This window comes from Lolium perenne, chromosome 7 (assembly GCF_019359855.2).
Source record: "Lolium perenne isolate Kyuss_39 chromosome 7, Kyuss_2.0, whole genome shotgun sequence".
NCBI classification, from domain to species: domain Eukaryota; kingdom Viridiplantae; phylum Streptophyta; class Magnoliopsida; order Poales; family Poaceae; genus Lolium; species Lolium perenne.
Genome location: NC_067250.2, coordinates 3,062,005 through 3,076,546, shown reverse-complemented (window position 1 = coordinate 3,076,546; position 14,542 = coordinate 3,062,005). Strand labels below are relative to the sequence as shown.

At 52.8% G+C, this 14,542-nt stretch overlaps 2 protein-coding genes across 2 annotated transcripts; both read left to right on the top strand.

The window, feature by feature from the left end:
- Positions 1–389: 389 nt before the first annotated feature.
- Positions 390–2,552, top strand: LOC139833142 (uncharacterized). The gene has a single exon (XM_071823313.1). The coding sequence runs from the start codon at positions 390–392 to the stop codon at positions 2,550–2,552; it is 2,163 nt and encodes a 720-aa protein (XP_071679414.1).
- Positions 2,553–8,495: 5,943 nt separating this feature from the next.
- On the top strand, positions 8,496–13,166 carry LOC139833140 (UPF0481 protein At3g47200-like). The gene is made up of 4 exons (XM_071823312.1): positions 8,496–8,761; positions 8,850–9,490; positions 11,358–12,073; positions 12,734–13,166. The coding sequence occupies exons 1-4, from the start codon at positions 8,719–8,721 to the stop codon at positions 13,164–13,166; spliced, it is 1,833 nt and encodes a 610-aa protein (XP_071679413.1). The 5' UTR covers positions 8,496–8,718.
- Positions 13,167–14,542: the final 1,376 nt, after the last annotated feature.

The following is a 14,542-nucleotide window of genomic DNA, read 5'->3' as shown; positions in this document are numbered from 1 at the left end:
AGATAAAGCTCAACCCCCTGAAGTGCACCTTCGGGGTTCCATCCTAACAACTCCTCGGCTACGTCGTGTCCAAGCGCGGCATCGAGCCCAATCCGGAAAAAACTTCGGCAGTCACGCGAACCAAGAAACCAACCTGCCTGGTCGACGCGCAGAAACTCGCCGGGCGAGTCGCGGCCCTCAGTCACTTCATACCCCGACTCGGTGACAAGGCCACGCCACTCTATCGCCTCCTGAAGAAATCGGAGTCGTTCGAATGGACGGACGAAGCGCAGAAAGCCCTGGAAGAACTTCAGCACGCCCTGCGGAACGCTCCTGTCCTTGCGGCCCCGCTCCCAAACGAAACCATGCTACTGTATGTCATCGTGTCCAATCGCGCGATCAGTGCGGTAATGGTTGTTGAGCGCCAGGAGGAGGGGAAAGACCAGCTAACACAACGCCCAGTCTACTACATCAGCGAGGCCTTAATCAAGTCGAAGCAGCGGTACCCGCATTACCAAAAATTGGTTTACGCAGTGCTCAGGGCCCAACGGCGACTAGCCCCTTATTTCCACGAGCATCCCATCAAGGTGGTCGCTTCAACGCCACTCGCCGACATCATCCTCAACCGCGATGCAACCGGTCGGATCGCCAAATGGGCAGTCGAACTCGGCGTCCACAACATCACGTACGAGTCGCGCCATGCCATCAAATCCCAAGCGCTCGCCGACTTCCTCGCCGACTGGGAGGAGGCCCAGCAGCGGAACTCTCCCGCGGACCTCAAGCATTGGACATTGCACTTTGACGGCTCCAAAAACCTCGAAGGAGCAGGAGCAGGGGTTGTCCTCACTTCGCCCAAAGGCGACATCGTGAGATACGTCCTGCAACTCCGATTCGAGCCCTGCACCAACAACATGGCCGAGTACGAGGCGCTACTCCACGGCATGCGCGTCGCAAAGGAGATGGGCGCAACACGACTGCGTTGTCTCGGCGACTCCGACCTCGTCGCCAGCCAGACATCAGGTACCTGCGACGCCACCGACGCCAACATGATCACCTACAAGCGAGCGGTCGACCAGGCCGGTGCCAGCTTCGCCGGTCACGTCGTCGAGTGGGTCGACAGACGCAAGAACGAAGAGGCGGACGCGCTGGCGAGGCTTGGCTCCAAGCGACTCCCGCCACCGCCCGGCGTCTTCCTCGACATCCTCAGCCACTCGTCGGTGCGCGCGCCACGGGAGATCGACATCGCCGAACCACCCACACTCGACTCCGCTCTAGTCGCTCTCGCCTCCGACACCGACGACTGGACGGCACCGTACCTAGGATACCTCGAGCGCCAAGCACTGCCGATGGACGAAACGGAAGCACGCGCACTCGTACGCCGTTGCAAGTCCTTCACCATCATCAACAACGAACTCTACAAACGCAGCGTTCCTGGAGTGTTCCAGCGGTGCGTCACCGCCGATGAAGGACGCAAAATCCTGCGCGACATCCACGCAGGCGACTGCGGCCACCACGCAGGAGCGCGCTCGATCGTCGCCAAAGCCTTCTCGCGCGGCTTTTACTGGCCAACAGCCCTCGAAGACGCAGTCGACCTCGTCCGCGCATGCGCTGGATGCCAGAGGTACGCAAGTCAGTCGCACATGCCGGGCTCGGCGCTGAAGACCATACCCCTCACCTGGCCGTTCGCCGTTTGGGGCATGGACATGGTGGGAAAATTCAAGACAGCCCCCGGCGGATACACTCATCTCCTGGTCGCTGTGGACAAATTCACCAAGTGGGTGGAGGCCAAACCCATCAAGAAGTGCGACGGTAAAACAGCCACCAAATTCCTGCGCGAACTGATCTACCGCTACGGCTACCCCCACAGCATCATCACGGACAACGGCACCAACTTCGCCAAGGGGGAAATGGCTGACTTCTGCGAAGACAAGGGCATCCGTCTCGACCTCGCGTCAGTCGCACACCCCGAGTCGAATGGGCAAGCAGAAAGAGCGAACCAGAGCATCCTCCATGGAATCAAACCACGGTTAGTAGTACCTCTGGAGCGCGCAGCCGGATGCTGGGCAGAAGAACTCCCTTCCGTACTCTGGGGCATTCGCACAACAGCCAACAGGTCGACTGGCTTCACGCCCTTCTTCCTCGTGTACGGCGCCGAAGCTATCATGCCCACGGACATCGCCTACGATTCGCCACGAGTCGCCAACTACGTCGAAGAAGAAAGTGAACGCCTTCGACAAGATGACGTCGATCTCCTCGACGAGGCACGCGACCTCGCACTCGCCAGGACAGCCATCTACCAGCAAGGCCTCCGCCGCTATCACAGTCGCCGCGTCCTCGGCCGCTCCTTCCAAGAAGGTGACCTAGTCCTGCGGCTAATACAGGACAAGAAAGGCATGCACAAGCTTTCCCCCCATGGGAAGGGCCATTCGCCGTCAGCCGCGCACTCGGCAACGACTCCTACTACCTCACCGACGTTCGCAAGGATGACAAAGGCGAGCCACTCACCAGGGAAGTCGAGCGCCCCTGGAACATCAACCTCCTTCGTCAGTTCTACACCTAGAAAAGGCATGTAAAGGATCTCCTGAATATCAAATAAAAAAGCCCGTCGCGTCAAAAATCGCATTCGTCGATTGTTTCGCCGTCACTCGCCACACAACCTTATCTCCCATCTCATAAACATGAGCTCAGTCGCCAAACGTGCGACTCGAGACTGGGAGACCTTCGATTGCTGCTGCTGGCAGAGAAAATTCAAGATCAGCCAAGTAGCTCGGCTAACAAGGTTACAACGGGCACAAACCAGTCGCAACACCAGGTCCGGCTAACCCTATGTCCCTTACGCCGACAAGCGAAAACGGCGACTGAATCCTCCAGCAGGGTTGCCCGCCCGACCAGCCCTCCGGGCCCTGGCAATCGTACAGTGCTACGCTATACAGCACGCCAAAATGCCCTCCTCTACCTTAGGCAGGTGACTTGAAAGGCTAAGTACTTCGACCAGGGACTCCGCAAAACGGACCCGCGGCTCGCCAAGGAACAACGCCACACCAAGAACCCCTTTGGAGTCGCCCAGCGACTGGCTCCCCGAGCCACGACGAGAGGCGCGCTACTCAAAAGAAACAGCGCAAAAACCAAAATGACCCACCCCTCCACCCATGAGGCTGCTATTCGCACTAAAAATTACAACGTGCTGCGACTGGGGACGCCCAGCTCGACAAGAAAAATAGTCAAGTCGATAGCCTTCATCGGGGAAGCATGGCGACTGGCCCCTCTGGCCATGGAGGGTCGGCTCGCAACACACAATCACAAAAAAAGAGGCCAACAAACAGCAGTTCGCCAAAAGCAAATAACTTATGTACAACTAACACCCACGAGTCACATGCTCGCAGGGATAAAAAAATTCATACAGGTCAGAAGGGCGTCCTCGTACAAATGACCAACTACTTGGAGGACCCCGGGTTCTCCTCTATCACCGGCTCGGCTCCATCCTCCCCATGGCGGAACTTAGGGGTGTACCGGACGACCGGATAGGTGGACAAGGCATTGGTGGCCGCAGCGTGGAACAGGCGCTCGGCGGGGAAGTCCATCGGGCCCGCCTCCTTCTCCGCATCCTCAGGAGCAGACTGGCTGACGATGTGCATCTCCAAGTCCGCAGTCGCCAGCACTCGGTCGGCATAAGGGCGCACCGCCTCCATCAGCCGCAGCACCTCGGCGACATCAAACTCGCCGGTCTTCGATGGGAAGCCGGCCGTCACTTCCTTCACGTCGAAGCCCTCCGAGTAGTGGGCAAGTACCATGCTCAACGCCATGGTAACGCCCACCCGGCAAGAAGATCGGCGCAGCCAGTCGACCACCGCCGGGATGTCGGAGATGGCCTTGAAGACCGACGGCGCATCGCGAGGAATTACCTCCCGCGGACTAAGGTACTGGAGCGCCGCCAGAATCTCGCCAGCACAGGCGATGATGCGCGTTGTCGCAGCCTCCAGGCACTCCCGCGAGGTCGCCGACTCCACGAGCTCACACTGGCCTGGAAACAAAAGAGGTCAACGTCAACAACAACAACGTCGTACAAAAAAAAGGGGGACTCACCACGCTCGGTGGCCCTGGCCCCCGAGGCGGATTCATCACGCTCGGGACTGGCCCTCGAGACGGATTCACCACGCTCGGGGACTGGCCCCTCGAGACGGATTCGCCACGCGCGGGACCGGCCCACGAGACGGACTCGCCACGCTCGGGGGTCACCCCCCAGTGGACTCGCCGTGTTCAGCGACTGGCCCTTCCACGAACAACGCCATAGTTCCCACCAAAAAAAGGAAAACAAGGAGGAAAACTTACCAAGAAGCTGCCGCGACATCTCGCGGACGAAGGCCTCAAAGCTGGTCTTTTCGGCTTGCACCGCCAAGACAACACCCTCCAACGTCACCTTCTCCGTGGCGAGCTCCTTAGCGTGCTGCTGCTTCAGGGCCGCAAGCTCCTCCCGCAGCGCCGCCGCGGCGCCCCGGGCTGTGTCCCTGTCCTCCACTGCAGCCTCAAGCTTGCCCTTGTACTCGGCGATGACGTCCTCCAGCTCCTTACTCTTGTCCTCCAGGACCTTTGTAAGGTCCGCGATATCTGCCTTCGCCTTCTTCTTCGCCTCCTCAGCCTGGGTCGCCCGGAATTCAGCCTCCCGATAGAAGGATTCCTTCACGAACCCTTCGCGGGCCTCGGCAAGCGCCCTCTCCTGCGCCTCTGCTACATGAAGCGGATGTTAATGAGATCAATTCAACATCACGCGGAAAACAAGAAGACAAGTGCAAAAAAAGGGGAGAGAAACTCACTGCCAATGGCGATGAGTTGGCGGTTCTTCTTCGCCACCTCCTCCACGAGCGCCGTCAGACGCTTCACCTCCGCCTGCACGAACAAAGGGGAGCGATTGTAAGCAACAGGAAAAAGAGTAGTCCGGATCCAAAAAAAAAGAGACTTGACTCGCCCCTTCAGCCCAAGTCGACCCTCGGGGACTGGGGGGGAGACCGGACCACAGATAAGAAGAGCTTACCACATGGACTTCGCCGAGCGCTGCGTGAAGCTCGGTAAAGGACAAAGACGATAGCGGAGGCCGACGCGACTCGTGCGTCCCGCCCCCCTGCACCATCGCCTCGGTCAATGGCGTCTCCTCGGCCGGTGCCTCGGGTCTGATGGGGTGAGCATGATCCCTGGCGGCTTTAGTCCGGCGCTCCCTCATCTTCACCGACAGGCCACTCCCCTCCGCAGCGCCCTGCTCCTTCCCCGCTCCGGGCGGTGCGTCATCTGGGCTCCGAGCCGCCGCCGACTCGGCACCCGCCATCTCCTCCTCCGCCACGGGTGGAGTGACGTCCGGACCCCGCGCCATGGTCGACTCAACGCCCGCCTTCGCCACCTCACCGCTGCTCGCACTCGCCGAGGGGGTGCTCCCGGCGATTGGCCCAGCTGAGCTAGCGGTTGCACCCGCCGCCTTGCTCGCGGCGGCGGGTTCTTCATGCGACGAAGCCATGCTCGCGGGGTCGGCCGCCATCTTCTTCGCCTCAGCGGCCATCTTCAGCTCGGCCGCCTTCTTCGCCTCGGCGGCCCTCGTAGCCGCCACCCCGCCGATCGGGGCGGGCCTCGACAGGACTTTCTTCTTCGACCTGCAGGAGATCGACGTGAGCTCCTTGCCAACTCGCTAAGACGGCGGAGCAAGAGTTAAGGATGGATACTCACTTCACCGTCGGAATCGCCTTTACGCCCGGGCCGACTCGAGCCCCGGCCTCGAGGGCGTCCTTCAGGGGGCACCGAAGCTCGGTGGCGCCCTCGAGGATGGTCTGACGCAACCGCTTGGACCGCGGCTCATCGCCCCCCTTCACGGGCCCTTTTCCCTCTGGGGCGAGGTCGCCTCCTCTTCCTCGTCATCTTTCGGGGGGCTCGCTCCCGGCGCACCCTGTGATGAGGAGGTCGTCCCCCTCTTCGTGCCGTGTGGGAGTCGGACGTAATCTCTTACATCGGAATCCGACTCGGTGCGGTCTCCCTCGTCCTTGGCATCGTCCTCCTCGCCTTCGGTCATCTCCGGAGGCTCTTTCCCCGCGAGTGGGGGGAGATGGTTAGCGACTTTCTGCCATCGCTGCATTCCGGCAGGGGAACGCGTCAGCAAACTCAAAACTCCAATCACGCATCCAAAGCTATTGACAAAGACAGTAGGGTACCTGGGGCGCCGGCTTGTCCTCGGAAAAAGGCTGCAGCCCGTCGTCGAAGGAGGTGAAGGCGGCTGTGGTGACTTTGGCGAGCGCCTTCCGGTACTCGACTTCGTCCCACTCGGTCGCCGTCGACCGGGTGCGATCGTTCTGCCCCGATACTCCCACATGAAGTGGGCTCGGCAGCGCAGAGGGATCAAGCGGCGGCCGAGCCAGCAATTGTACATGTTGGCCGCCGTCGGGCCGCCGTCCTTCAGCGCCTGGATAGCCAGGCGCATCTCCTTCACCATCTCCTCCTGGTCGTGCGGTAGCGACCGCACGTTGAGACGCCGAGGAACACTCGGCTCGGATGTGTACTGGGGAATACGAACCCCACCCGGAGGCGTGTACTCCAGCGCGTAGAACCAGAACCGGCGCCATTGCGATCGCGCCTTTTTGGGGAGCGCCATGTCGATTAAGCTTTCCCCCGACTTCACCTGGAAGGTGATGCCGCCGTTCGGGATGAGCGCCTGGTCGCTCTTGCTGGCCCTGGTCGCCCGCCCATGGAAGATTGATACCCACAGGGGGAAGTATGGCGGGCAGCCCAGGTAGCACTCGCACAGCGCCACGAACAGCGAGATCTGCTGGACGCTGTGCGGCCCGAGGTCGAAGACCTTGATGTTGTAGAAGGCCAGGAGCTGCCGGAGGAAATCCGAGGTGGGGAGAGCAAACCCGCGATCGAGGAAGCTCAGAAAGATCACAAATTCCCCGGGTCGCGGGAGTGGCTCCAGCTCGTTTGCCGCCGGGACCCGCCACCGCTCCTGCTTGAACTCTGGAATGATCCCGGAGGCGACGTACGGGAGGAGAGATTCCCGCGTGACCTTTGACTTGCCCCAGCCTTTCGCCGCCATGGATGTGTGTGAACTCGGAGTGAAGAGGAGATGAAGAAAGAAGAAGAATGCGGTGGAATGGTCAGCTCTAATCCCAGGGGCTGCCCTTTATACCGTTGTACTCGCCTAGATTAAGGATGAGATCCGTCCGTTAATCCGTTCCGGAATCGCCGCCCCGTGATCAACGGTCGAGATTTGCGCCGGCACCGGCTGAATAGCCGTTAAACTAGCCGTTAACGGTCACGTCAGGCCCAACGGTCAACAGCATGCAAACGGTTTGCGCCTCGGTCAACGTGAAATCTAGCCGTTGGCTCTTCCACGTGTCTCTACGGAGGATGTACGCCGACTGGCAGACGACGACAGGCCAACGCCGACTGGCTAATGCCGACTGTCATACGCCGACTGGCTGATCACGCTTTGGCGACTGGAGACTGGTACCGAACCTGCAACTTTATCTCTGGGAGCCCGATGGCGATTCATCTTGATCCATCACCGCGCCTCTCCAAGACTCGCTTTGGATCCACGCTTCGTCACCACCACGCTCGGGGACTGCGATGGGGATACACCCGTAGGGGTGGGTCGCCGTCCCACTCGCCATGAAGATGGAGGCCTGGGTGGACCGCCAGTCGCCCAAGCGACTGGGCCCTAAGGTGACTGGGCCGTGATCCCGGGGTGAAGATCTGCGCGACTGGATAAGGAGTTTACTTGCGAGAGGGGTGGCGAATCCCTGATTAGTAGCGACTGTTATGATTCGGAGTTATCTCCATGTAACCCTAGATCGGGGGTGCCTATATAAACCCCCCCCCCCCCCCCCATTGTAATTCTCCACTGAGCAATAAGATCTAGCAGGACGTAGGCATTTTACTCTCCGGAGGGGCTGAACCTGGGTAAACCCCTTGCGTCTTGTGCACCTCGACCCGCAGATGGCCGTGTCTCTTTGCCCTCGTATCAACGAAGTGCTACCCCCGGTAGTACCTGTCGTGGTTACATCCACAACATGTGCTATTATAGAACGTTACATATGGCAAGCATATTTGTAGGCTGGCAGAGAAAAGGAAAGTGACATGCATGGCTTCAGAAACGCTCTAATTTTCTATCGATGCATACTGTCTTTTTATTGCCAGAAATTATGTGCTGGTGGGTTCAAAACAATATTTGTGACCATGAGCGGTTTAACTTTACGTGACCGCCAGACTAATCAGGGATGGAAAAAAATTGTGACGAGGATTTTGTGCCGTCCATGATAGACTTTGTCGGTAGCAGTGAGCGGTAAAGAAGATCCTCGCCCATAACCCACTCTGTGTGCCACTAACGGAATGCATACGCGTACACATGCTTTGGAGAAGAACATGACCCGCAGGATGGCAAAACCGACACCTCATGGTTCGATATATATAATCCTGCACGCTCCCCCTGCTCCAAAGCCAGGTTGGATCGATTAGTGTAAGGATTGTTGGATCACTAGTTACTACCCATGTCCTAATGATATCAGGATATGATCCGCTTTCCCCTCAAAAAAGGATATGGTCAGAGCTTTCACAAAAGGTGTAAAAGACGCTCCATTTTGGAGAAGGATCGAGCTACAATCCTACTGCGTACCGTCCTATATATTACAGGTGTGAGTGGCATCCTGCTGAGGAAGAAGTCACAAGCTTTCAGTGTCAATTCGAGGCAGTAGAGCAGAGATCGATGCCATGCAAGTCTCTCCTACTCAATCAGACATCGGTGCCCCAAACGGTATATATACATGCCCCCATGTTTTTATATATACACATCGCCAATGTTTCATAATTTTATGCAAGCACATGTAAATCTGTCTATGCAGGAAGCAGCATCTTGGAAACCCCAGCACGCATAGAACTGATGGAAATGGAACTCGCCGGAAGAGCCGACGCGGCCAGGGATGAATATGTAGTGGACGTCGAGGACACCGCGCGTCCCCTGGCAGCCGCGGAAAAGCGGCAGTGGGCGGCGCACTGCATCTACCGGGTGCCGGCGCGCATAAAGAACCTGGAAGCCGGCCCATACGCCTACACGCCCAACACCGTGTCCATCGGCCCCTTCCACCATGGCGAGCTGGAGCTGCTGCCCATGGAGGGGCACAAGGACAGGGCGCTCCAGCACGTCTTGAGGCGAGCCGGCAAGAAGAAAGGAGACTTCATTGCCGCCTTGCAGGAGGTGGCCGGGGAGCTGGAGAACGCGTACGTGGATCTCGGCCAGGACTGGCGACATGATAGAGGCCGCTTCTTGGAGGTGATGGTCACGGACGGGTGCTTCCTGCTGGAGATAATGAGGACGGCCGCGGGGGAGAACGTCCAGGACTACGATGACAATGATCCCATATTCGGCCCGCATGGCCAACAGTATACTGTACCGTGCATTCGTGAGGACATGCACAAGATCGAGAACCAGTTGCCGCTTCTGGTGCTCAAGAGGATCATCGATGTTGAGCCTGAAAATATGTCGGTAAGCTTAGTTTTTTTTATCTTGATCCAGATAATCAAATGGTATATTGGTATTGATTATTTATTCTAGATGTTGATGTTTTTTCTCTACATATTTGATCAAACTTTACATTATTTGATTCTTCAAAAAACTTGTATACACTACATTTTAGTAAGGAGGGAGTAGCTTGTAGAGAAATTAGTATTTTTTTTTGTGACAGAAAACACGACGTGTCCAGCTTTAATAAATTAATAGTAGCTTGTAGAGAAATTAGTATATATATTTTTGTGACAGAAAACATGATGTGTCCAGCTTTAATAAATTAATAAAGCCCCAAGGCAACTCCAATATAATTAGCAAAAGCTACTCGCGGAAATTCAATTCGGCTCCCGGGTGCGTATGCTCCCTATACCAAAAAATTATATTTCGAGTTGTCGAAAAAATTTGACAAAAAATTCTACATGTACATCTCCATAATATATGTGCATTCGTCAATTTTCACAAAAAAACAATATTTTTTGTGGTCTATGTAAAAAAGAGAAAATTTATCTTGTAAAAAACATTATTTTTAGCACTGAGTTTTGTCTTTTTTACACACGTCATATGACAAGTCCATTTTTTATGAAACAACCTTGTGAGCGTGTAGCACGTGAAGATGTACGTGCAAATTTTTCGTTTCAATTTTTTTGAAATTCAAAATGTGTGTACGATGAATTTCAAAATAGAGGGAGCATATGCTCCCATGTTCCAAAACACCATCCTCTTTACGTTTATATTTACTCAGCGTTTCACAATAAGGTTTCTTAGCGATGTATCTTAGGTTATTTGTTGATGTGGCATCATATTAGTGCGAAAAGAGAGGGTTGTCGAATCTTAGCTAAGAATTTGGCTAGTCCAATCACAATTCATTCATGAGCCTAAAAATATTAAATGAAACACTCCTAAGGCTGGTAATAGTAGGAACTAACTTAGACAAGTAAAATATGCCATATTACTTGTCTAAGTTACTACTACCTCCGTTGTAATGAATAAAGCGCACGCGCATTTTAAATCGAATTTTGACTGAAAAATTGAGCAACAAAATCTTGAATGTATTGTGCATAATTAGTATCGTTGGATTGGTATTCAAAAATCTTTCAAATGAAGTTAATTTTACCAACAATTTTCATATATTTAAAGTAATTTTTAGTTACAGAAAAGGCACGCAAAACGAAGGCGACTTATTCATTAAAATGGAGGGAGTACCTTCACAATGGGTAGTAGCTTATATGTCGTTTCATGTATTGTATTATTTATTATGTTGTAGACTTTATCTTATTTTGGGGTGTGGAATGTTATGATAACATATATAGCTAGTTACCATCTCGCTCTTTTTTTTGTTTATTCCATGCTATGTAACCAAAACGTATGTCTTGAAGTGTACGATGTTACTATGTTACTCGCACTATGAGTAGTCTAAGTGACAACACTTAAAAAATACATTAAAATAGTTTTAATTGCTCCTATAAAAACATGCTTAGAACCTCCCTATTGGCTATTGTGAAAGGCCTTATTACTTTGCATATAATGTTTAGTCGAAGTCAAGTTTTGTAATTACAGTACTAGTGATGTTATTTTATTTTCTAAACAATGCTCCTTCTGTTTCATATTAGTTGTGGCATATTTGGATGTAATTAGACATATTTCATGCATAGATACATTCTAATCTACGACAACTAATATAGAACAGAGAAAGTTATGTATACATATAATTGGTCAAACGTGACAACGTTTAACTTTGACCAAACCTTATATGAGGAGTAATATGAAACAGAGGGGTATAACACACATGACTTCTCTAAACATAAAAAATGTGTAGTATTTAACATCTGAATGCATGGTACCACAGGACACTGAGCTCAACATGATGGTGCTGAAATTCATGTCCTCGTCGGACAGCTTCCCGACAAAGGCGGCTGGCAAAAAACTGGGACTCCACCCCCTCGACATTTTCCGTCAGAGCAGGCTCATCCACTCGTACATGGAAGTAGAGCCGCGGAGTTTGGACATCGAATACTCTACGCCAGAATCCAACGACGGTGTTAGCTCTCGGTTCTCAACAGTGAAGCTTTACAAGGCCGGGATCAAGTTCGCCAAGAGCAGTCCGCGCATCCTCGAAAATATCAAGTTCGACCCTAAGAGGGGCTTGCTGACTATACCATATCTGGAGGTGTACGACACCACCGAGAACATGTTCCTCAACATGATGGCATTTGAGTATCTTCACGTCACCGCCACCTATGGCGTAACGAGGTATGTGCTGTTCATGGAGGAGATCGTCAAATCGGCCAAGGACGTGAAGCGGCTACGCAAAGAGGGGGTGGTCCGTAACAACATCGGGCCAGACGAGGAGGTGGCGAGGATGTTCAACAGGCTCACCAAAAACGTCATCGACGACCCCCTCGACGATGTTCTCAAGCAGATGGATGACTACCTCGGCCACCTCCTCCGTCGGCAGATCAACAAGTGTTGGGTCCACTTCGTGCGCACATACTTCCATAAACCATTGAGGACCTTCTCCTCCTTGCCGCCATCGTGCTCCTCATGCTCACTGTCGTCCAGACCGTCTGCGCCATCATGTCTGTTCATTAGGCAAGGATAAAATTTGAATTCTCTTTGAGACTGATTAGCCCCTTCATGTGAAGGTGCCTTATGTTATTTTATCCTTGCCATCCATTAATTTCTATGCATTATCATTTTCATTTAGTGTCGACAATCAGCGTCGCTTATTCAGGTTCGCTATTTGAGCTGGACCAGGTTTTGTAAGCCAGAAACGTGCATGTTCACGTTGTGCCAAATTGGGGAGTGCGTGTGTTTGTGATTGGCCACGAGGGATGGCGCGTGATGTAAGGATCATGGGCGATCTTTTTACTTAGTCTGTTGGGGACGACCCTGTCCTGAATAAGAGAACGAAGCATAGAAAAGATGCAGTTTAAGGCATCGTAAAACCTCTCTCGCGTTAGTCACTGTTTCTCGGCTGTCGCCCCCGTTCATTGTTTCTACTATCAAATGCGTTGTGTTTAGAGCATCTCCACTCATCATTTTTATGCGCCAAAATGCTTCCTTAGCCACGCGTCTCAAAAATGTTTTTTTCCGGCGCCCCCAAATGGCGGGAGGCTATCGGGGGCGCCGGATGGAAAGCAAGCGTATGCCAGCTCTGTCGGCGAGACAGGGCTAGTTCCCCTAAAAGCATTAACTTTCTCGCCGTTATTGGTGCCATATCAGCACGCAAGCCATCGCCTTATTCCGCCGTCCAGCCATGAAGATGAGACAGTACATCGCTCCACGCACGTCGGCACTGGACGTCCTCGCTGCCAAACCTGCTCCCGCGAAGAAGAAGGAGGCGTGGGCACCCGTTGTCAAGGAGTGGCCGCCGGAGATGATCAACGCCGAGTGGGCGTTCGACATCCAGCGGCGGGCGATGGAGAACGTCAGCCGCCGCTCGAGGGAAGCGAAGCTGAAGGCGAAGAGGGTTGTCGCAGCGGTGGCGAAGGAGGCGAAGCAGATGGAGTGGGCTGCTGCCATGGCAGCGCCACACACCCCGGCGCATCCGTTCGTCCCCGCCGCGTGGAGCGGCAGCCAAGGCAACGTCTCCTCGCCCTCACCATCCACCGCGTCACCGTCGCCGTTGTTCCAAAGCACGGGATACTTCTACTGAGATTCTAATCCTGAAACGCAACAGATTGTTTGTCCCGTTTTACATTTCCATGAAATTAACTCGTTGTCCCCGTCGGATTTGTCTAAAAAAAGGTACACTTAACTGAATCTTGGATTAGAAACATATATAAACTAACAGCTAGCCTAGATCAGGTAAACAACGTTCTCAATCAGGCATTGTTGGTACGGTTTCACTGAATCTCTCCGACTCTCCGCTCCATATATATGATATTCCTTCTCTCGATCTCAAAGCAAAGTCCGTAAGGTCGAAATTGTTATCTGACAGCTGATGAGTTTTCATGCATTATCAATTCAGTAGTTCATACAGCGTAATTTGCATACACACCAAAGGTTAACTGAATGGCATGTTTAGGAATAGCAGAGGTCTTCGTGACTTGGCTAAACACTCTCATATTGTCGATTGTTGTAAATACTATAACTTAGATTTCTATAACTTAGATTTTATTGTTATTTCTAAGACGGGAAAGCGTGATTACTCTCAAACTTTGTTGAACTGGTTATCCGGAGGAATAAATTTTGAATGGTTTTCTCGCCCACCTCGTGGTAAGCTCGGGGCTTGCTTATTGGAGTCCGCATAGATTTCATGAAAGTTTTAACTAATTCCGATGGCGAGTATCACATTAAACTCACTACTCGGAACCGAGCTGATAATTTCATCCGGATTCTGGTCTCCGTTTATGGTGCTGATCTTTTTACGTGAGCTAGTTAATCTTGCAAAGGATGATCTGTATCATATTCTCATAGGGGGGTTTTAGTTTGCTAAGATTCCGCCGTGAAAAAATTAAAGGTCTTTTTAATGGCCACTGGCCTTTCTTATTTAATGTTGGCATTGATAGCTTAGACTTGAGAGAGGTTGAGATGGCAGGCCGACTGTTTATTTGGGCTAACAGTTTACCTGACCCAACATACGAGAAACTAGATCGTGTATTCATGGACACCACTTGGGAGGATAAATACCCTATGGTGTCTGTCCGCGCCCTAGAACGTATTAAAATTGTCGGACCATGCTCCCTACTTTTAACTATCGAAAACACAAGACCGTTGTCTAAGCAACCGTTCAAGTTTGAACTTCGATAGCTACAGCAATGAGATGGTTAAAAATGTATGGTAAAGACCAGTACATGGCACTAATCCAATATTAAGGTCGAATAAAGATGTGTGCTAAACACCTTTTTAGATGGGCTAGCTACATGGTTGGTATTCTTAAAAAGGAGAAACTTCACTTATCAACTCTTATCGATGAGTTGGAGGCGTTCGCTGAAGTTAGACCTCTAACAAGCACATAATTGGATTGAAAAAACCAATCAAATACTCAATTATCGGGTCTTCTTCTAGAATAAGAGTTGAAGTGTTACC